This window comes from Leucopleurus acutus, assembly GCF_964270905.1.
Source record: "Leucopleurus acutus genome assembly, chromosome: 12".
NCBI classification, from domain to species: Eukaryota; Metazoa; Chordata; class Mammalia; order Artiodactyla; family Delphinidae; genus Leucopleurus; species Leucopleurus acutus.
In genome coordinates, this window is record NC_139154.1 from 17,542,566 (window position 1) to 17,563,892 (window position 21,327).

General features: G+C 50.2%; 1 protein-coding gene across 1 annotated transcript in view; it reads left to right on the top strand.

The window, feature by feature from the left end:
• Positions 1 to 392: 392 nt before the first annotated feature.
• CNNM4 (cyclin and CBS domain divalent metal cation transport mediator 4) overlaps positions 393 to 21,327 on the top strand; it is a gene marked incomplete at its 5' end in the record, with an annotated part of 34,819 nt that continues 13,884 nt past the window's right edge. Inside the window, one exon of the mRNA XM_082852104.1 lies at positions 393 to 1,794. Coding sequence (XP_082708230.1) covers positions 393 to 1,794 — 1,402 coding nt within the window. The remainder of the gene's footprint in view (positions 1,795 to 21,327) is intronic.

Consider the following 21,327-nt stretch of genomic DNA (forward strand, 5'->3'; position numbering starts at 1 on the left):
CCCAGCAGCCAAGCCCAGTCTGGGCTGCGGAAGAGGAACTACGTGGTCGAGAGAGCAGGTCGGGGAGGAGGAGAGAGGGACCCGCCGAGAGAGCGGAAAGGCGTGCGAGGAGAAGGGCGGGGCGTGCGCTCGCCCGCGGCTCCCGCGCTCCCACACCGCCCCACCTTAAATGCCGGACCTCCTTAAGGGAGGGCGCTGGAGCCGCGCGCCAGGAGGCGGGGGCCTCCCATGCAAATGAGGGGCGTGGCGTGGCGTGGCGGGCGGGGCGCTGACCTGACGTCAGGCAGGCGGCCCTGGCAGTTGGCTCGGCGGCGGCGGAGCGGCAGGATCGGCGGCGTGAGAGGGGCTGCGCGGAGGGGCGCGGGGAGCGGCGGCGGCCGAGCCGGAGCAACATGGCGCCGGTGGGCGGGGGCGGGCGCCCGGGCGGCGGGCCGGCCCGAGGGCGCCTCCTCCTGGTGGCGCCGGTGCTGCTGGTGCTGCTGTGGGCGCGGGGGGCCCGCGGCCAGGGCGACCCCCAGCGGAGCGCGATCCTGGGCATGAGGCTGGCGAGCTGCAACAAATCGTGCGGGATGAACTCGGATGGCATCATCTTCGTGTCCGAGGGCAGCACGGTGAACCTGAGGCTGTACGGCCAGAGGCTGGGCTCCCTCTCCAGCAACCTGATCTCCTTCACCGAGGTGGACAACGCCGAGACCATCCACAACTCCACCAGCTGCCCCGAGCTCACCAAGGACCTGGTCATCCAGAAGCTGGTCAACGTGAGCCGCGGGGACACGTCCGGGATGCTGGTGGTGCTCACTAAGTTCCTCCGGAGGAGCGAGAACATGAAGCTGTATGCGCTGTGCACCCGCGCCGGCGTGGACAGACCCTGGCAGAAGTGGACGGACAAGGACTCGCTGCTCTTCATGGTGGAGGAGGCTGGGAGGTTCCTGCCCCTCTGGCTGCACATCCTCCTCATTTTGGTGCTGCTAGTGCTGTCGGGTATATTTTCTGGCCTCAATCTGGGGCTTATGGCCCTGGACCCCATGGAGCTGAGCATCGTGCAGAACTGTGGCACTCAGAAGGAGAGGCGCTATGCCCGCAAGATCGAGCCCATCCGACGCAAGGGCAACTACTTGCTCTGCTCCCTGCTCCTGGGAAACGTGCTGGTCAACACCTCCCTCACCATCCTTGTAGATAACCTCATCGGGTCTGGGCTGGTGGCCGTGGCCTTCTCCACCATAGGCATTGTCATCTTTGGGGAGATTGTGCCTCAGGCCCTGTGCTCCCGACATGGGCTGGCTGTGGGCGCGAACACGATCATTCTCACCAAATTCTTTATGCTACTCACCTTCCCCCTCAGTTTCCCCATCAGCAAGCTCCTGGACTTTTTCCTGGGTCAGGAGATCCGCACCGTTTACAATCGGGAGAAGCTGATGGAGATGTTGAAGGTGACGGAACCCTATAATGACCTCGTGAAAGAGGAGCTGAACATGATCCAGGGGGCCCTGGAACTCCGGACCAAAACCGTGGAGGATATCATGACCCAGCTGCAGGACTGCTTCATGATCCGGAACGATGCCATCCTGGACTTCAACACCATGTCGGAGATTATGGAAAGCGGCTACACGCGCATCCCCGTGTATGAAGACGAGCAATCCAACATCGTAGATATTCTCTACGTCAAAGACTTGGCCTTCGTGGACCCCGATGACTGCACTCCCCTCAAGACCATCACCCGCTTCTACAACCACCCAGTGCACTTCGTCTTCCATGATACCAAGCTGGATGCCATGCTGGAGGAGTTTAAGAAGGGTAAGGCCTGATGCAGCTCCCGCTTCACTCTTTGTGGTGTCGCGCGTATCCTTGCCTGGTTTGTGTCTGCTGATCTTAGCGTTCCATTTGCGTGACTCTGTGTCCCTTTGCTCAGCACCTCCTGTGCCTCTGAGGTGAACGGTACTCAGGGCCACAGAAACAGTTCTTAAGCATCTCCTGTCTGCCAGGAACCGTGCTTTGCGCTTCAGGTGAATCAAAGCAGAGCAAGACACACTCACCCACCTGGGAGCCAGACAGAGGGAAGCTAATGCCTCAGAAGAGGCCAACACCAGGGCATGGAGATTAGGACAAGCACGTCTCACTGGGGTCAGGTGGGGAAAGGGTCGGGTGGGGAAGGGGCCGGTGAACTGGGAAAGCCTTCACAGGGGAGAGAACATTTGAGGAGAGCCTTGAAAGGTGGGGACACTTGGTACTTGAGGCAGAGGGAACCCCTCGAGCAGAGAAGCTGAGTTGGGGAGCAAAGGATGTGCTTGTGGCCCAGCAGGTGGTCCTGTTCCTGTGGGTACAGGCTCTGCTGATCACTGGTCAGTGGGGGAGAGACTGAGTCATCTGGGGCCTCAGGAAGAGCCTGAAAGTCAGGGCAGTCAGACTGCTGGAAGCTTGGAGCTCTGGAAGGTTTTGGAGCAGGGGAACAGTGTCCCTGGAGCTCCTGGCCCACAGAAGCTGAATTGGGAGGGCTCTGGTTGGCTCCCCGCCCAGAGCAATGCCAAGTAACGCTTTGGACTATGCAGCAGAAGCAAGCCGATTAAGTTTTGGTTATTGTTCTGTCTTTCCCAGGCGCCAAACAGAAGCTTCCCTCCTGTGGTCTGCTGGGAATCTTCAGCGGGCCTTGCATTGCCTTGTGTTTTTTTCTCACATGGGTTCTTGGCCGATTTTCAGGTAGTTAGAGAGACACTCGGAGGGTTTACTCACCAGCCTCAGAGCTCAGGGCACACACCCCTTTCCTCACTTGCAACAAAACTTTTCTCCTATCTCTGCCACCCCAAAGCCTTCAGAGTGACAGTAAACAAACCAATTATGGAGTAAAACCCTCCTAGGCCAAAGGGAGAGAGGAGGCAGAAAGGGAAGGTCTTTATAAAGGAATGGAGGAAGAGGGGGAGGGACCTTATCCTAAACCTGGGGACTTGGCTGTGTTTCCCATTGGTGGAACTCCCTCTGGCTGAGGGCTTCTAGCTTCTAGCTTGGGAGCCAGCGCCCAGACCCTTTTCAGTCATTTCTGGAACTGAGAGTGGAGGAGAGCTTGAACTGGCTTGAATCAGTGGGTGATGGAGTGGGTTTGGGAGGAGCTGGCCTGGCAAGGATGCTGGGGTCGGGGTCAGGGCCAGGTACCTTCCCTTTTTCAGTTTGAAAGACTGAATCTCAGCGTCAGAGCTGAGGAGGACTTGAGTGGGAGACAGCCCAGTAAGGTCGTCTCACTGCAGAGGGACCCGTGGTGACGGCACAGCCTGGGGGAGCTTCGGGGTCTGAACAGAAGAGCACTGAGGATTTGTGCCCCACCCCACCCTGCAGCCTCGAGGCCCAGAGGACCTCTCCCATGTTGCTTGGTCGGGAACCGGGTTAGGACTCAGCAGGGCAGCTTCCTCCTTACCACCTCGATGGTCTTTGGGACTGTTGCTGGTGACACACCCGACAAGCATCGTTCAGCCCACATCTGGATCCAACCTGTATGGACGGGCTTGGTCAGGCTTCTCAGCCCCTGGTCAGCAGGGTGGGAGCTTCCTGGGTCTCGGCAGGGCCACCTTTGGACTCAAAAAAATAAATAAATAAAAAAAATAAGGTACCGCTTCCTGAAGCTGAGGAAGCAGAGCTAGCATCTCTCAGGCCAGAGCACTGCTGCGTGGGGCTCTGCAGATGCACATTGTAGTCCACTGGACTCTCCTCCTTAACAGGCTTGCAGCCTGAGACTGAGGCCTGGAGGGGGTGCTGGTAATTCCATGGGAACACAGGCACAGTCTGCCCTGTGCAGTGTGAGGCCCTGGAGATGCAAGTGTGAGGGATGGTCACGCCGAGTGAACGTACCCGGGGTGTTACACCATCACTCCCTTGTTCGTTGCCATGCTGGGCTCCCCGCAGTGTGACCTCTGGCAGATCTTTCCATCTGGCATCTACCTTTTCAGTCTAAGGCCCTCCAGGACGTGGCAAACGCGTAGTGTACACCTGCACCGTAAAGGATTTTCTTGACAAATCTGGTGTTTGGAAGGCTCCTTTTTTAGCTAAGAAAACCCAGCAAGCCAGGTTAACACAGCCAGCAGCATCAGCAGCACCAAAATCGGGGCCAGGATGCCTGCTAGTCTAGCCGAGGGTCTTTTCTGCGCCACAGGTGGCTCTTTGGCACCTCCAGGTTGGGTGAGGGTCCTGAATTCTGCCAGAGTCTTTCCGCTGCTGGTGTAAAATCCTCTTTTCAGGTCATTTTATCTCCACCTTACCCACCAGCATTCTAAGCTCCTTGAGGGTTGGGATCATGCCTTATTAGTGTTTCCTCCACTCAGTCGCTAGCAAAGAAATGACCAGGAAATGTTTGTTAAACGATGAATGAGCAACCGGCGAATGGCTGTCTCCGGCAAGCCCTGCTAGCCTTGCCGGCCTGAGGACACTCCCACCCTAGAGCCTTTGACCTGGCTGTTCCCTCAGGCAGGAATGTTCTTCCTAGACTTTGCAAGGCCTACTCTCCCCTCCCTCGGGTCTGCTTCAACTTCACCTTCTCAGCGAGGCCTTCCTGTCACCCTAGTTAAAACTGTAACCTCCTTCCCACCCTGACCTTCCTGATCTACCCAGACCCACCCTGTGCTCATTTTTCTTTTTCTTATACTACTTTCTAACAACTGTACAATTTACCAGTTTACTTTGTTTTTTATTGTCTGTCTCTTCCCACTAGAATGTAAGTTCCAAAGGGCAGGGCTCTAAGTTCTGTTCACCAATATATCTCTGGCACATAACATGGTTCTTGGCACATAGTAAGACCTCAATAAAAAGTCACTGAATGAAAGAATGACCTGTCAGCTTTGAGAGAGAATTATCTGCATTCCAGAAGTGTTAGAATTTTGACGAGCTGATAAGGGCCAAAGAAAAATGGGTGTGTTGTGCTGTTATCCAGGGACTTGACATTTCCAGCTGCCCCAAGAAAGCCAGGAGGTGCTCCTGCAGTGACACATGTATCAGAGGTTCAGGTCAGGGACTGAGAAGCAGAGTGTGGAGTCTTGGTTCTCCTTCCCTGTGCCTCAGGTTCTCAGTGAATAAGCGGTCTTTGACCATCAAGAGCTGACGTGGCTTCACTCATTAGTGGGAGTCATGAATATGCTCCTACACACTTAGAGACAGGCTCAGAGAGTCATTGCAGGCCTGGGGGCGCTGAGCTTCGCCTAGGGACCAAAGCAACGAGGTGACAGCTTCCCAGCCGCTTCTGCCTTCCAACTCAAGGCAGCTGTCACTGTTTACTGAACCCCGTGCTATGTGCAAGACACGATGCCTCTTGCTGCAGGCTCTCAGGAGTAAGACCCACTAATTGGTGAGAGCTGTGAGGCCACTGAGAGGCTCCTGCAATTTGAACCTTGGTCCTTCCACTTAAACCTCGTCTAGAATGTTCGCAGTACTGGGAGTTTTGGTTGAGTTTGGCTACAGCTCGAAATCTTAAAATGAAGCTTCCCTGGGCTGCTCCTGGCCCTGCTGTGTTCTTCCTTCACCACAGATGCTCCCCCAGACTCTGGAAGCACAGTAATGAAAGAACTCTCCACTTGAGAGTTTGGAAGCTCCGCCCCTCATTGAAACCCACCCTCCAGCTTCCGCTGTGCCCCTCCCTCCCCCTCCCTCCAGGGCATTCCTGCCCGTCCCAGGCATTCAGCTCTTCTTTAGTCTTTGGTCACTGACCCCTGGGGTAACCTTGCACCTATTACTGTTCCTCATAGACAGTTAGTGAGTTATATTTTGGAGGGAAAAAGCTAGAAATAATTTCTCGAAAACTCCTCCCATATTTCCAGCTATGTCACATCACATTTTCCCCACCTGCTTAATATTATTTCTGAAACAACTTTATACAGGCTGGACAGAACACTGCATAATTTTTGCATTTGCTTTGGGTTCCTCCCGTCTGGCGCACCTTAAGTATCTTATTTCCCTCCACCTGCTTGTTCTTTTCATTTGTTCAACAAACATCTAACTTTTGGAAGCCTGTGTGTCAGACGGTGTGCTAGCTTTTGGGAGTCAGAGGACTAACACAGCCCTGTTCACAGCAGCCGCTGTCTACCAGGGAGACAGGTAGGCACGGTGGGACCCGGGAAGGCCTAGGCCTCCAGACACTTCTGCAGTCAGAATGACAGAGCCCAGTGATTATTAGTCGGCGTGGGAAGTAGTTGTGAACATCTGAGGGTTTTGCCTGGGATTCAAGTTGATGATGTTGTCATTTGATGGGAGTGGGCAGAGGAGGGAAGCAGAGCCAGTTTGGTGAGGGCGGAGGGAGGGGTGGTGCTAAATAATAACGGTGTCACCCTTTATCAGACTTCTGTGCCCAGCATTGTGTGCACCGGAGCACCTGTCGCTTCAACGAATGTCCGACTGCCTAGATATTCTGTTCAAACGCAGATGAGAACTCAGTGGGTTTGGGGTGCGGCCCAAGGGTCTGCCTTTCTGACAAGCTCTCCGATGATGCCCGTGCTGCTGGCCTTGGACCACCCCAAGCAGCACGAGGGTGCAGTCCATCCAGGCAGGTATGCGGGGGAAGTGGCACGTGGGGCTCGGGAGTGAGGCGGGGACCCGGCTGAAAGTTTTGGGAGCCAACTGAGAGCAGGCAGAGCGTGTGAGGCATGGAGAAGCCTGGCCCAAGCGGCTCTCTGGCGAGATGAGAAAGAGCCATGCAGGCCTGGTTTGGGGAGCCTCCTGGGGAGGTCGCACAGGGCGAGTGCTGAGCCCAGCTGTGGGATGGGACAGTGGTCACGAGGTTCTGGGAGAGGGCGGCCTCCAGAGTGGAGAGCGAAGGCAGCTCTACACCTGATCTCGGACAGCTCCACCTGGAAACACTCTTGAACTGAGCTGGTGATCTGATCTCAAGAAGATTCCCCCGGGGCAGGTATATCTGAGCGAGTGACAGGAGCTGCCTGTTGGGGCAGAGATGCCAGCGGAGCAACTGACAAAACACTGGCCAGGCTGCTGCTCACTTTCTTTTCAGTGTGGTGCGTGTGCAGCCCGTGCGCCAGCTTCCATAGAGGAGCCAGAGCTGAGAGCACCTCACCCATCTTCTATTTACAGATCTCTTCCTAAAGCTATTATTTGTGTACTGGAAGGCTCTGCCTTACGGCCAGGCCCTAATAAGAGCTTCTTAGATCTTTACTTGTCAAAAGTCTTGTATTTCTAATTCAAAAGCCCAGCTCTAGAGTTTTCCTGGACTTCTCTGGTCAGGACAGGTGGTACTGGACAGATGTTTAATATAGAAAACAGTGCACAGAAACACAAAACCACACTTCTCCTGTGTCCTGCAGGAGAAATGGATAGGGGCAGGGGACCCTCCGGAAGCCGGAGCCTTGCTTGTCTTGTCAGTAGAAATCTGACATTTCAGCTGGATCTTCGAGGGGGAATAGACACAGTACTTTTCCTGTCTGTGCCTCTTGTTCTGGGAGCACGTGGACGAGACCACAGGGTGAGAAATGAGCTTCTCAGTCGTTGGTGCCCCGACTTTGGGGGAACCTGCTTCTGCATATGTGGCCGCCCCTCAGTCCTTTCCAGAGGGGCTGGGAGGGGCCCCCACTGTGTGCCCGTCTCCCGAGGTAGTGCTGTTCTGCTGATGAACCAGGTAACTGAACAGCTAGGATATCCTTGAGGGAAAGGAATGGTGCCTCGCATGACGTTTTCCTGCCAGTCTGTCTCCTCGAAGGCAGGGGCCGCAAGCCTGTTTATCAGACACTCTCTAAGAGGGGAGTGTGCCTAGAGGGGGAGGGCGGACCGGACCCTTCTGTCGCTGACTTGGTGATTGATTTTAGGGGAGCCCCCTGGTTCCTTCAGCCCAGCCTGCGGGGAGGGACAGCTTGCCTTGCCTGTCCTAGGGCTGGCTCTCTCTTTCTGCCTTCCTTTGGCCTTAGGGAGTTTTGAGTTCTGCAGAACTTCTCAGCAGAACTTGCCAGGAGGATGTGAGGGTTATGGAATTTCCTAGAGGTGCCCAAGGTGGCCCTCAGTTAAGAGGACGGGGAGCAGCTTCCTGGTGCTGTTGCTGCCGTTTGATCCAGTCCTCTCCCCTTGTTCTCCGAGCCCCTCCATCTGCCATTGGGCACAGCTGCCCTATGACAGGGTGCTCTCCTGTCCTGAGCCTCGGGTTACCCCTCTCATCACACCTGAGCGTCCCAGGACATCCATCTGTAAAAGGCTTTGTGGCTACAGAAAGGACTCCTGGCTCATTTCATAGACTGGATTCTGGACTACTTACTGTATTCCTGTTCCATTTATTATGGAATTTCTTTTCCTTAATGTTAATTAAAAAGACCTACATATCATTATCAGAACCTTTGAAAACAGGCAGAAATCAAAACCAAACAATCCAGAAGCCTGTGACTTAGAAAGAAGCACTTTTTTTTTTTTTTTTTGCGGTACGCGGGCCTCTCACTGTTGTGGCCTCTCCCGTTGCGGAGCACAGGCTCCGGACACGCAGACTCAGCGGCCATGGCTCACGGGCCCAGCCGCTCTGTGGCATGTGGGATCTTCCCGGACCGGGGCACGAACCCGTGTCCCCTGCGTCGGCAGGCGGACTCTCAACCACTGCGCCACCAGGGAAGCCCCAAGAAGCACTTTTAATATTTTAATTTACTTTGATAACTTTTTAGAAATTTAATCTTTTTTTTTTAAAGTTTAAAAAATCTTGTAACAAGACAACAGGCTCAAAATCATTTTCATTTTTACAGCCATGCTCTCTCTTATTAGCTGCCCTTACGTGTTTTCACATTGAAATCACTGTCTACGTACAATTTTGTGCTCTGCTTTTTGGAACACAGTTTAGATCGGTTCTTCAGATTTCTCCTCTGATAAGAAGTGAAATCCCTTTTTTATCCCTGGGATTCTTAGGGGGAGTATCTAGGAGGATTTCCACAGACTGAGGGCTGGGCTGCATTCTGTGGCTGACAAGGTGAGCCCAGAGGGCTGGGGTGTGCAGCCGCCTACCTGTTTCGTTGGGGGTTAAACCTAGGGTTGCTGGAACATTCCCCAGACGTTATAGCCAGAGTCTCTTCCCTGCTGCAGGGCCTATTTACCGTGACCTGGGCAGGGTTCTCGAAAGACTGGTTTCACCGGGCTCTCTGGAACGCCTGGTCTCTGGCCAGCTGGCAGCCAGGAGCCTTGGTTGGAAGGAAGCCTCCCTCCCGCAACCCCTTGCCCCTCCCCAGGCAGGCTCATTCCCACACCTACATCCACACCAACAAACACCCACATCCACACACACACACACACACGACCCCACACCTACATCCACACCCACACACATCCACACGCACACACACACACACACACACACACACGACCCCACACCTACATCCACACCCACAAACACCCACGTCCACACACTCACACACATGACCCCACACCTACATCCACACCCACAAACACCCACGTCCACACACACACATGACCCCACACCTACATCCACACCCACACACACCCACGTCCACACACGTCCACACACGACCCCACACCTATATCCACACCCACAAACACCCACGTCCACACACTCACACACACGATCCCACACCTATATCGACACCCACAAACACCCACATCCACACGCTCACACACATGACCCCACACCTACATCCACACCCACACAACCCCACGTCCACACACGCACACACATACATGCACACATACGCACCCACCTACCCACTCACACACAGGCAGGCTCAATCCCACACACACTGAGGCATCCTTTTACACACTGTTACCCACACCCACCGGCAGACAGACACACAGATTTATCCATTCCAGGCAGGCGCTCCCTCTCCTCTCTCTCTCTCTCTCTCTCTCTCTCTCTCTCTCTCTCTCTCTCTCTCTCTCTCACACACACACACACACACACGCACACGCACACGCGCGCGCGCACATATGCACAGTCACCTAGAGTCCTGCTTTAAATGTACGTCTGTCTCTCATCAAACTTTCTCGAGAGTAAGTTTAAAAAGGGAGCAAACGCTTGTGCAGTGGAGTTCGTTTTGTAAAAGGCTCAAAATAGTGACTGACATTTGGGCTCAGAGAAATTTCTCTTTGGAGGCTGGTGATTTGGTCATCCACATGAATGACAGCACCCAGCTCGGAGGTTGTGGGGAGGACAGAATGAGGTAGGGCACGTACGGGGCTCAGCTCAGCGCCTGGCACCATGTTGTCGTGCGATAAATGTCAGCTGTTTTAAAAATTATTGTTATTACGATCCAAAAGCTACCCCCATTGGTGTTGACACCCACTTGGGCCACGGTGGTTCTCACATACTGGCTTGGGTGGCAGCTGCCCCACTGTCTGGGCGTGGTGTCTTTCTTGGAATTGTGAATACATTGAGGTCAAAAGAGCCTGCTATATAATTGCATGCTAATTCAGATGGCATCTTATCTGGACCCTAGCATGTATGTTAAGGGTAACAGAAGCCAGAGCTTAAGAAAAAAAATGTCCAGAAAAGTAACTTAAAACTGAGGAGATGCTCCTCATTCAGTTATTTGTTTCCCACACGTTGGGAAAAGTTCAGGCAGCCGTCCTGATGGCCAGCGCCTTTGTGGTCTCACTGCAGAAGCACAGCCTGGGGGTCGCTGCTCTGGGGAGATGTCTGGGAAAGGAGCGTGGCCACATTTACCAGCTGCGCCTCTATGTGGGTTCTTTCATCTCAGGATCCACCAGTCACCTGTCCTCCCTGGTGCCCCAGTTAGGGAGGCAAGAGGCGGTGATAGAAAAGCAACAGGAACAAGAGGGGGATCCAAGGGACTGAGGCTCCCCAAGAGGCCCAGTCTCCCCAGAAATGCCCCAGACCCAAGCTGTGGAAGAGGGTAGAGCAGGGATCGTTAAAGAAGGAAGAAATGCCTTCATGACTGGTTAGCCTTTGTTGAATACTGAATTCAAGCACTGTAGACAGGGAACCGAGGCTCAGAGAGGCTGAGAATCTTTCATTCTCAGCCACATGACAGCTAAGTGGCCACCCCAGACTGCTCGCCTCCACGGGCCAAGCCCTTGACTGCTGTTCTGTGTCACTTCTCAGGGGGATTGTAGGTATTGAGAAAGAGACCAGAAGACTGGGATATTCCAGTAACCCCAGGCTAGAAAATTTACTGTCAGTTCTACATTTAAAAAAATTGAGATATAATTGACATTACATTATATCAGTTTCAGGTATAAAACAAAATGATTTGCTGTATGTGCATGTTGTGAGGCGGTCATTGCGATAAGTCTAGTTAACATCCATTACCACACATAGTTACAAAAATTTTTTTCTTGTGATGAGAACTTTTAAGGTCTACTCTCTTAGCAACTTTCAAATAGACAATACATATTATTTATTAACTATTTACTATAGTGCTCATGCTATACATTACATCCCCAGGACTTATTTAAAACCCCGCCCCTCCCCTCCCCCTCCCCTCCCCCTCCCCCCCAATTTTAAGGACTTATAACTGGAAATTTATACCTTTTGACCACCTTCACCTGTTTTGCCCAACCTCTCACTTTCGGCAACCATCTAGATTTGTTCTATTTTTTATATTTTTTAATTTATTTATTTTATTTATTTATTTTTGGCTGCATTGGGTCTTCGTTGCTGCGTGTGGGCTTTCTCTAGTTGCGGCGAGTGGGGACTACTCTTCGTTGCGGTGCGCGTGCTTCTCATTGCGGTGGCTTCTCGTGTTGTAGAGCATGGGCTCTAGGTGCACGGATTTCAGTAGTTGTGGCACGCGGGCTCAGTAGTTGTGGCTTGCGGGCTCTAGAGCGCAGGCTCAGTAGTTGTGGCACATGAGCTTAGTTGCTCCGCGGCATGTGGGACCTTCCTGGACCAGGGCTCGAACCTGTGTCCACTGCGTTGACAGGCGGATTCTTAACCACTGTACCAGCAGGGAAGCTCCTAGATTTGTTTTAAAGTAAAGTTTCTGTTGAAGCAAAGTGCTTAAATCATAAGTATTCAGCTTGCTAGTTTTCACAAAGGAGCACCCTTGTATAAATACGTCTTAGCTCAAGAAATAGAACATTATCAATATCCTAGAAGCCCCCTGCACACCCTCCCAGTTACTGCCCCTGCCCCCCAAATCATCATGGGTCAATTTTTTCTGTTTCTGAACTTTTATAAGTGAATCGTACAGTATATACTCTTATGTCCGGGTCCTTCTGCTCAACATTAAGGTTATGAACTTTATGTATGTTGCTTGTAGCTGTAGTTCATTCTCTTTTCGTTGCTGTATAGTATTCCACGATAAAAACACACCACCATGGTACTGTTGGTGGACGTTTGGATTGTTTCCACTTTGAGAGTCTTACAAATAATGCCACTAAGAACACTCTTGGCATGTCTTCTGGTGACTATATGTAGCCAGTTCTGCTGGGAATATGTCTGGGAGTAGAAATGCTAGGGCATCGTATAGGCATAGAGGAGACAGTTTTCCAAAGTGCTTGTATCTGTTTCCACTCCTATGCTCACAACTCTGGTATTGTTGGCTCTTTATTTATTTTATTTTAGTTAACCCATCAGGTAGGTGTGTGGTAGTATCTCATTGTGATTTTAATATAGATTTCCCTAGTGACTAATGATGCTGAGCACGTTCTCATCTGCTTATCATCCATTGTGGTGGTTAGTGCTTTTGATTCCCCGTTGAAGATTCTTTGCCTATATGAAAGTCAGGAAGCTAGAATCCTGTGTTATCTTCTGGAAGCTGTATTGTTTACCTTAGCGATCTATAATCCTTCCGGAATTTATTTTTATTTATTATTTATTTTTTTTTTTGCGGTACGCGGGCCTCTCACCGTTGCGGCCCTTCCCGCCGCGGAGCACAGGCTCCGGACGCACAGGCCCCGGACGCGCAGGCCCGGCGGCCATGGCTCACGGGCCCAGCCGCTCGCGGCACGCGGGATCTTCCTGGACCGGGGCACGAACCCGTGTGCCCTGCATCGGCAGGCGGACCCTCAACCACTGCGCCACCAGGGAAGCCCTATTTTTGTTTTTGATGTGTTACAGGTCAAGATTCTTTTTTTAAAAAATCCATATGGATGTCCAACTACTTCAGTAGAACTCATTGAAAGGACTGTCCTTTCCTCACTGAACCATGGTATATCTGCAGGTCTGGACCCTCTTCCATTGGTCTCTTTATTTTTCCTTGTTCCAATACTCATTGACATAATTGCAGTACTTTTACAGTAAGCCTTGGTACCTGATAATGTTCAATACTTTGTTCTTTGTTCTTCAAGATTGTCTTGACTATTCTTAACCTTTTTTGCCTGGGAATTTTATGGAATTGCATTGACTCTATAGATAACTTGAAGACTTGACATCTTTATAGTAATGAATCTTCCAGTCTACAAACATGGTTACCCCTCCATTAGTTCATGCTCTCTTAATTTCTTTCAATAATATAGTCATTTTCTGTGTAGAAGTCTTACACTTCTTTTCTTGATTCATTGCTAGGTATTTGGTGATTTTAAGCAGTGTCTTTAAAGTTTTATTTTTCATTTGTTTGTTACAGATTGTTCCAACCAGGGTGTATTGCAATTCAGTTCTGGTGCCAACCACCTGGCATTAGCATCAGTCCCCATGGGTGTAGGGGCTCAGTCCTCCAGAGACGGCTCTCACCTCAGATGCCAGCCTCAAGTGGGGTCCCCTCCACCTGTGTACATCTGACCAACTGGCTATACACTCAGGGGTTTTCATGACTCCCCCTTAGGTTTGATAATTCACTAGAATGGCTCACAGAACTCAGGAAAGTGCTACACTGACGATTACAGTTTTATTTTAAAGAATGTACCTAGGATGGGGTCTGTCTGAGGGACAGGGAGCTTCCATGCCCTCTCCCTCTGGAGCCAGAGTGTGTCACCCTCCTGGTACATTGGTGTGTTCACCAACCTGGACGCTCCAATGAGCTTTGGGATCCAGAGTTTTTATCATCAGGACTTCCTTAGCATATGCTTGATTAAGCCATTGGCCTTCCCTGGAGGTATGGCCTTTTGTGCCCTCTTCAGTTTAACTGGTGACCATCTCCAGTCTCTCTAGGGTCCCACCTAGAGTCATCAACATTATTATTATTATTTTTGGCTCCTCCCCGAAACTTGTGGGATCTTAGTTCTCCGACCAGGGAGCGAATCCGGGCCCTCAGCAGTGAGGGCCCGGGGTCTTAACCACTGGACCGCCAGGGAATTCCCTAGAGTCGTCTTATTAACATCACAAAGACACTCCTGTCACTCAGGAAATCGAAGGGTTTTGGAAGCTCTGTGACAGGAACTAGGGTCAGAGACCAGATATGTTCTCAAGGATAGAGAAATGTAGTTAATTTTTGTATAGTGGCTCTGAATTCATTGACCTTGCCAAACTGACTAATTCAAATTGTTTATTTTAGATTCTTTTGGCTTTTTTACACATATAATTATGTTGCCTATGAATAATGGCAATTTTATTTATTTACTGCTAAACTTTATACATTTTATATCTTGTTCTTGCCTTTTTCACTGCCTAGGACATATAGGATCATGTTGACCTGGTGACAGTGGGCATTCTTGTTTAAATATCTGCTGAGATGATTGAATGATTAATCTCCTTTTTTTCTCAATTATGCTGATTGATTTTTTTTTATGCTGATTGATTTTTGAACGTTAACCCTTAAATATTTGTTGTATAACTGGAATAAACCTGACTTAGCCGTGATGTATTCTTTTTACGCGTCATTGGATTTGACTTGCCAATATCTTTGTTTAGAATTTTGGCATCTACGTTCATGAGAGAGATAGGCCTATAAGTATTTCTTCTGCCATTAAAAAAAACATTGAGGAAGATATTATTACAAGTTATCCCCGTTAGGTTTTTGTTTGCTTGTTTGTTGTGGCAGGAAACATAATTGCCTAATAATTGAGTCCTTTTCCCTCTTTTAACTAATATTTCAGTTTAGGCGAGCAAATTTGAACCTACCAAGTAATTATCTCACCCTCTCCCTCCCCGTTTCCTGCTTCTCCTTCAGACAACCAGTATAAGCGTCTTACATCACCGGCAATGTTGCTGCAGTTTTTCTCCTTCTTTAGGGTTTTTTTTTTCTTTTCTCCTTCAGATTTTGATATCAAGGTCTAGAATGATTTTAATAGTTTACAAATTATTTGGAAACGTGTATGATTACCAGGAACCAACTGGGCTTCACCAATGGAAACAGAACAAAAACCCTTTTTTTTTTGTGACGGGGGATAGGATTACTAGGTTAGTTCAGGAGAAAACTAGTCCCAGACTTAATGTTATCTTGATGTTAACATTTAAGAGAATTTCCTATCATATCTTCATGAATAACATGCAACATGTGGGCTCATTAACAGTGGTCCAGTTTTTAGGTTGATTTGCCCGTAGATTATTAGCTGGTTGCACAAACAGATCCAAAAGAGCAGATGCCTCTGAAGGCAGTAAGTGTGCTGAGTCTGTGAGCGGTCCTGCGGGGAGTGGTGAGGAAGGGGCTTCTCCTCAGGGGTGGGGGCTGGGGCGGGAGGCCAGATGGCCAGGAGCTGGGATTCCAGGGGGAAAGGCCAGGGGAGCTCCTGAGACCAGAGGACGGGTGGAAAGAGAGAGAAGCAGTTTGCTGGAAGGGTCCAAAGTCAAAAGGAGGCTGGTGGTGCCTTCCTCCGCTCATAGGCATGTCAGCCGGGCCAGCGTCTTCTCTGCACTTTATTTCTTTCCACTGTGTAATGTAGCTCTAGTTCTCTGTGTTCCTCTCCTCCCTCCACACCATCCCTGGCTGTGTCCTCCAGGAGAGGTTTCCACATCTCTGAGGACCAAGACACCAGCAGTTGGTCTGAGCTCACTCCTTAGATAACTTAAGAAACTTAAAAAAAAAAACCCCAAAACCCTCTCCTTTGACCCAGGTATTCCCCTTCTAGAAATCTATCTTAAGGACATGGAGATAGATCCAAATATATTTATTACGAGGATTTTCATATTGGCAGAAAAAAGGGAAGGGCACAGTTTAAGAGCCCAAGGGGGCTTGAGATTATGTACACATGTGTGCAATGAAATATTATCAGGCCATTCAATTTTTACAAATATTTCTATGACATGGGCAAATACAAAGAATGCAAAGTATTTAAAAAACGGAGTACAAGGGCTTCCCTAGTGGCACAGTGGTTGAGAATCTGCCTGCTAATGCAGGAGACACAGGTTCGAGCCCTGGTCTGGGAAGATCCCACATGCCGCGGAGCAACTGGGCCCGTGACCCCCAACTACTGAGCCTGCGCGTCTGGAGCCTGTGCTCCGCAACAAGAGAGGCCACGACTGTGAGAGGCCCGCGCACCGCGATGAAGAGTGACCCCCGCTTGCCACAAGTAGAGAAAGCCCTCACACAGAAACGAAGACCCAACACAGCCAAAAATAAAAATAAATAAATTAAAAGAAGGCTCAACATTAAAAAAAAAAAACAAAAAAAAAACGGAGTACAAAACTATTTACATTATGATCCAATTTGTGGAGAAAATATATAATATTTTATCTATGTATGTTAATTTTAAAAGACCAAAGAAAACAAGCAGTTACCAGTACTTATCTTTGGAAGGTAGGATTAAAAGTGATCTTAATTTCCTTCTTTCTACTTTTGTTACCACAATCAGAAAAAAAAAAAAACATGTAAAAATTAGTTAGATGTACAAAAAAAAATTACAAGAAAATTGGGGAAGTTAGAGCGCTGACTGTTGATGGTCTTAAGGAATTATATGTTTGGGTGTGATGGTACTGTTGTGGTTTTGTTTTTTTAAAGGGTCCTTAACTTTTAGAGATACTCACCAAAATGCTTGGGTAAAAGTTACAGATGTTTACAGATAAGATCTGGGATTTCCTTCATAATAAACCAGTGGAGCTGGTGGGGTGAAAGAGGAAACAGGATTGGCCAGAGGAGTTGTTAATTGTTTAAGGTAGGTGAAGGGTGTAATGATATTATTTCCTCTCCTTTTGTATAGGCTTTTATTTTCCATCATAAAAGGTTAAAAATTAGAGACTACTAGTTAACTGAAAAATCAAAGCCCTGAAGACCTGTCCTGAGAATTAGAGAACAGTCTTAGGGTTCCCCCACATCCATTTGTCAACAGCTTGACCCCTGGGGCGCTTGGGTTAAAAGAAGGCTATTTGGAGAAGTCCCATTTCTGAATCCCAGCTTCCTCACCTCCTCACAGTGCTATTCTGGGCAGGACCTCTCTGAGCTGGGGTTTCCTCCTGTGAAGAGTGGGGTTGGTCGTAGGAGATGCTCTGATGGGGGGAGGGGAAGGGCGGGACAGCACCCTGCCCTCCTCCCCCAAAAGTGCTTGCCCTGACTGCTCAGTGCCTGGGGGGCAGTAGACCCTGAGGGGGGACACCCAAGCGTCTACGGTGCAAAGGGACAGCGAAGGTGTGGCCACCTTTTCAAGGCTGTTCTTAACAGAGCTCTTTAAACTTTTTTGATTGTGGACCCTATTAGGAAAAAAATTTTTTTTAATTTGTATCTCCATTCATTCAAAAATTATATACATGTACTGTTTTTCTAATACATTATTATAAAACAAAGAAAAACAATTTTAAAGAAGTAAAAATGGAATAACCATTATTTTAAAATGTCTTGCTAATAGTTATCACTTCCTATTATCTGTAGCACACACTTTATATACTTTCTCAAGGCACAAAATACCCTTTTGCTGGGATTCATCATTCCTGACAGTGGCTGGACGTCTGTGTTTCACATAGTTTTCTTTGTTTTGAATCGTTTTGGCCAGTCACTCAGCCCTGACTCCATCCTTACTGATTTTCCCCCGATGCTGGTTGAGGCAGCAGGTGGTGAGAAGGGCAGCTTTGGCCTTTGTTGGCATCTGTGCTCTTCATTCTGGGATTTCCTTGCCCAGACAGTTGTTAAGCAACTGTCCATTTTGCGAGCTTTGCTTTGGTCCCGCGTACTCCACGTCGTGTGTAAACCCCTGTCTGCACTGGCTCCCAGTCTGCTGGAGTATGAGTGAGTGTGTATGTGCAGGACATCCGGAGCCCCGTGGTCACCTGCGGTGACTGGTGACCAGCTGGCTTGCAGGCCTGGTCCAGGCCCACCCGTGGTCAGTCTGTGTAGAAACAAAAGCTAAAGTTGCTTATTTATCTTGGATTAAAAATAAACAGAAACCGTGTAAGGGATGAGTACCCCGTTGGGAGACCCTGTTCTGAAAGGTCCCGGACGGGCCGTGACTGCGTTGTCGTCTTGCTCGGGGTGGCTCGGCTTGTCGATCTCCTGGTCAGTCTCTAGAACCCCTTTTACCTGCAGACCCCTGTCTGTTTTGGCAAGTGGGCCCCAGTGTCTCCATTTCCATTTCTCTTTTCCATGCAGCTGTCCTCCTATCACTGTCTTCTTTTTTCTGCTTTACTCTGTTTTACCTTTTGCCTTGCCTTACATTTTCATTTCCTTCCTTTTAAAAACATAACCCGTTGGGGCTTCCCTGGTGGCGTAGTGGTTAAGAATCCGCCTGCCAACGCAGGGGACACGGGTTCGAGGCCTGGTCCGGGAAGATCCCACATGCCGCGGAGCAACTAAACCCGTGTGCCACAACTACTGAGCCTGTGCTCTAGAGCCCGCGAGCCACAACTACTGAGCCCACGCGCCTAGAGCCCGTGCTCCACAACGGGAGAGGCCACCGCAATGAGAGGCCTGTGCACCGCAGCGAGGAGTGGCCGCCGCTCGCTGCAACTGGAGAGGGCTGGCGCGCAGCAGCGAGGACCCAATGCAGCCAAAAATAAAATAAATAAATTTATCAAAACCAAACAAAAACATAACCCGCTATAATGCGGTATTTTCACTGGTGATATTCATTGGCTAGCTTGCCTGTCGGGCACCTGCTGTATATTGAGCCTCATCTGGACAAGGAGGCATGAGTCAAGAACCGCCCGGGTGAGCGTAGACCGGGACCCACACTGGGGAGGGCAATTGGGAGTTTTCTATCAAATTTGCCCTTTGACCTGTGACTCCACATCTATAAATGTATCTCACGTGGGTCAAAAATGGTGGACATACAGAGATTATCCTTACAGCATTGTTTGCAGTAGAAATAAACCTGGCAACAATAATGTGTTCATCCGCAGAAGGGACAGGGTCAGATCCACATCCACACTGGTGCCCACAATCCGAGCTCTCGGGCCGCGGAGTGGGGAGCAGCTCTGCGCTCCAGTGACCTCTCTGAGGGCAACATGTGAGGTGCAGAAAAGTGTACCTTGTATTTTTAATTAAAATAAAAGTAATATATTTATTGTAGAAACTTCTAGAAAGGTGGAAAATGATTAAGAAATAAAAGTCAAAGTCACCCTCATCCTACCACCCCAAATGTTTTTGTTGCGTTTTCTTCTAGTGAGTCAGCAATGAACTGTATTGCTTCTTCCCCTTAAAATGAGACATCCTTCTTCTCTTTTCTGATTATAAATGTAAAAATTAAAAAGTAAAACATGTTGACTTTAAAATGCATCAAGCAAAAGCAAAAGAAACCAGTATTGCTCTTACTGTCCTGTTTTGTAACTTTCTGCTTTACACAAACAGTGAACCACCGTCTTTTCAAATAAATCTTTATCTACATCAGCCTTTTTAGTGGCTGCAGTACTGTGTCATAAACCACACTGGGTGGACCCTCCTGGGCACACCTTGCACATGGCCTGGGCACTTCCTTTGTGCTAAGGTCTTTCCTAGAAGTGAAAGAAACGGAGTCCAAGGTCTTATACATTTTACATCTTGACGCATACTGCCAGGTCATGACGGAAAAATGTCATTGTTCTCTCCAGTACTGCACTCTTTTAGTCACCACAGTCTTATATTTTAATTTATATTAAAATTAAGGGGCTTCCCTGGTGGCGCAGTGGTTGAGAGTCCGCCTGCCGATGCAGGGGACGCGGGTTCGTGCCCCAGTCTGGGAAGATCCCACATGCCGTGGAGCGGCTGGGCCCGTGAGCCATGGCCGCTGAGCCTGCGCGTCCAGAGCCTGTGCTCTGCAATGGGAGAGGCCACAACAGTGAGAGGCCCGCGTACGGCAAAAACAAAAACAAAAAAATTAAGGACCTCCTCAGTGTTTTTTTTTTTTAATTAAAAAAATTTAAAAAAATTTTCTCACTGTTCTTTTAAGTTGCTTATTGATTAAACAACTTCCACCCGGCCCTCCCCAGTCCGGCCGGCCCGCTCTGCCCTGGATGCTCTGCAGTATTCTTTTTGCATGTAACTCTCCCACCCTCTTGGAGCTGAGTTGGGAGGGCTGTGCTCTGCCCCTCTGGTTCCTCTGTCACCCTGGCCCCTGGCTTCTTGCTGGGATGGGCCACGGCTCTTCCTGCTGGCTGCGGTCAGGCTATTAATCATCACCCTAATCCTGCCCTGGCCGGTGGAGGGCGGCGGAGGAGGGGGATTCCCAGGAAATCAGGGTGCCCGTTGTCTGCAAGTGCAGACCCATCGCCCAAGGCTATGTCTTGGGCAATGGGTCTGCACTTGGCAGGTGGCTGCCTGGCCAGCTCCTCTCCCCATGGGGGGTGCCTGAGAGCTCAGGGCCAGTCTTGGAACCTGGGATGGCAGGAGGTGGGACCTGCCGGGAGGCCAGCGAGGGAGGCCAGAGAGAGAGGCCAGAGAGAGATGCCAAGGACACCATCTTGGGTGGCGGTAATCCCACGTCTGATCTGGGGCCCCTGGATCTTCCCCATGAGAAAAGGCAACTGGAGCTGGCGAGCAGGGCCTCTCGGAGCCCTTGTGGACTTTGAAACCCAGCACCTAGTAATGTGTTTTTCTTATGATCTTTGAGAGACTATAAAGGTTTTTTACGGGGTGGGGGGAGGGGGGAGGAGGACACAGCTGTTTGCTAAAATGGGCATTGTGGGCGGTGGAGGACTGGACTTTCCAGGGCCCCTGGAGACCTCCCTGTATGTTTCTAGCAGAGTTTGGAGCATCTGCTGTGCACCGGGCGAGGGATGGGGGGCTCGTGGAGAGAAGTGAATCACGGTGCAGGCCAGGCTGAGCTGCATCCTGGTCCTGGTCCGCAGGGAGCTGGATGCCAGGCAGCCGACGGCACAGCCCGCGGCCTTCCAAGTGCTGGGAAAGGAAGAACTGGGGCGGGGCGGCGCGGGGGCAGTGAGTGCCAACGGGTTGGTGGAAGGGTAAAGAGGTTGTTGAGGGACTCAGGCAGGTCCTCCCTCTGCTTGCCCCCTCTTCCAGGTGGGAGAGGGCAGTGAAAGAGGCCCAGGCTTGCTGTCTGCATCTGCCGATCCCGCGGGGGTTTCTAGAGGCCTCGTGCAGCTTTCTGACCTGGACAAAGGCTGACAAGGGCGGAGAGGGCAAGCTTGCAGCCAGATGTGGCCCAGAGGTGACCTCAGGACAGCAATTTCAAGGT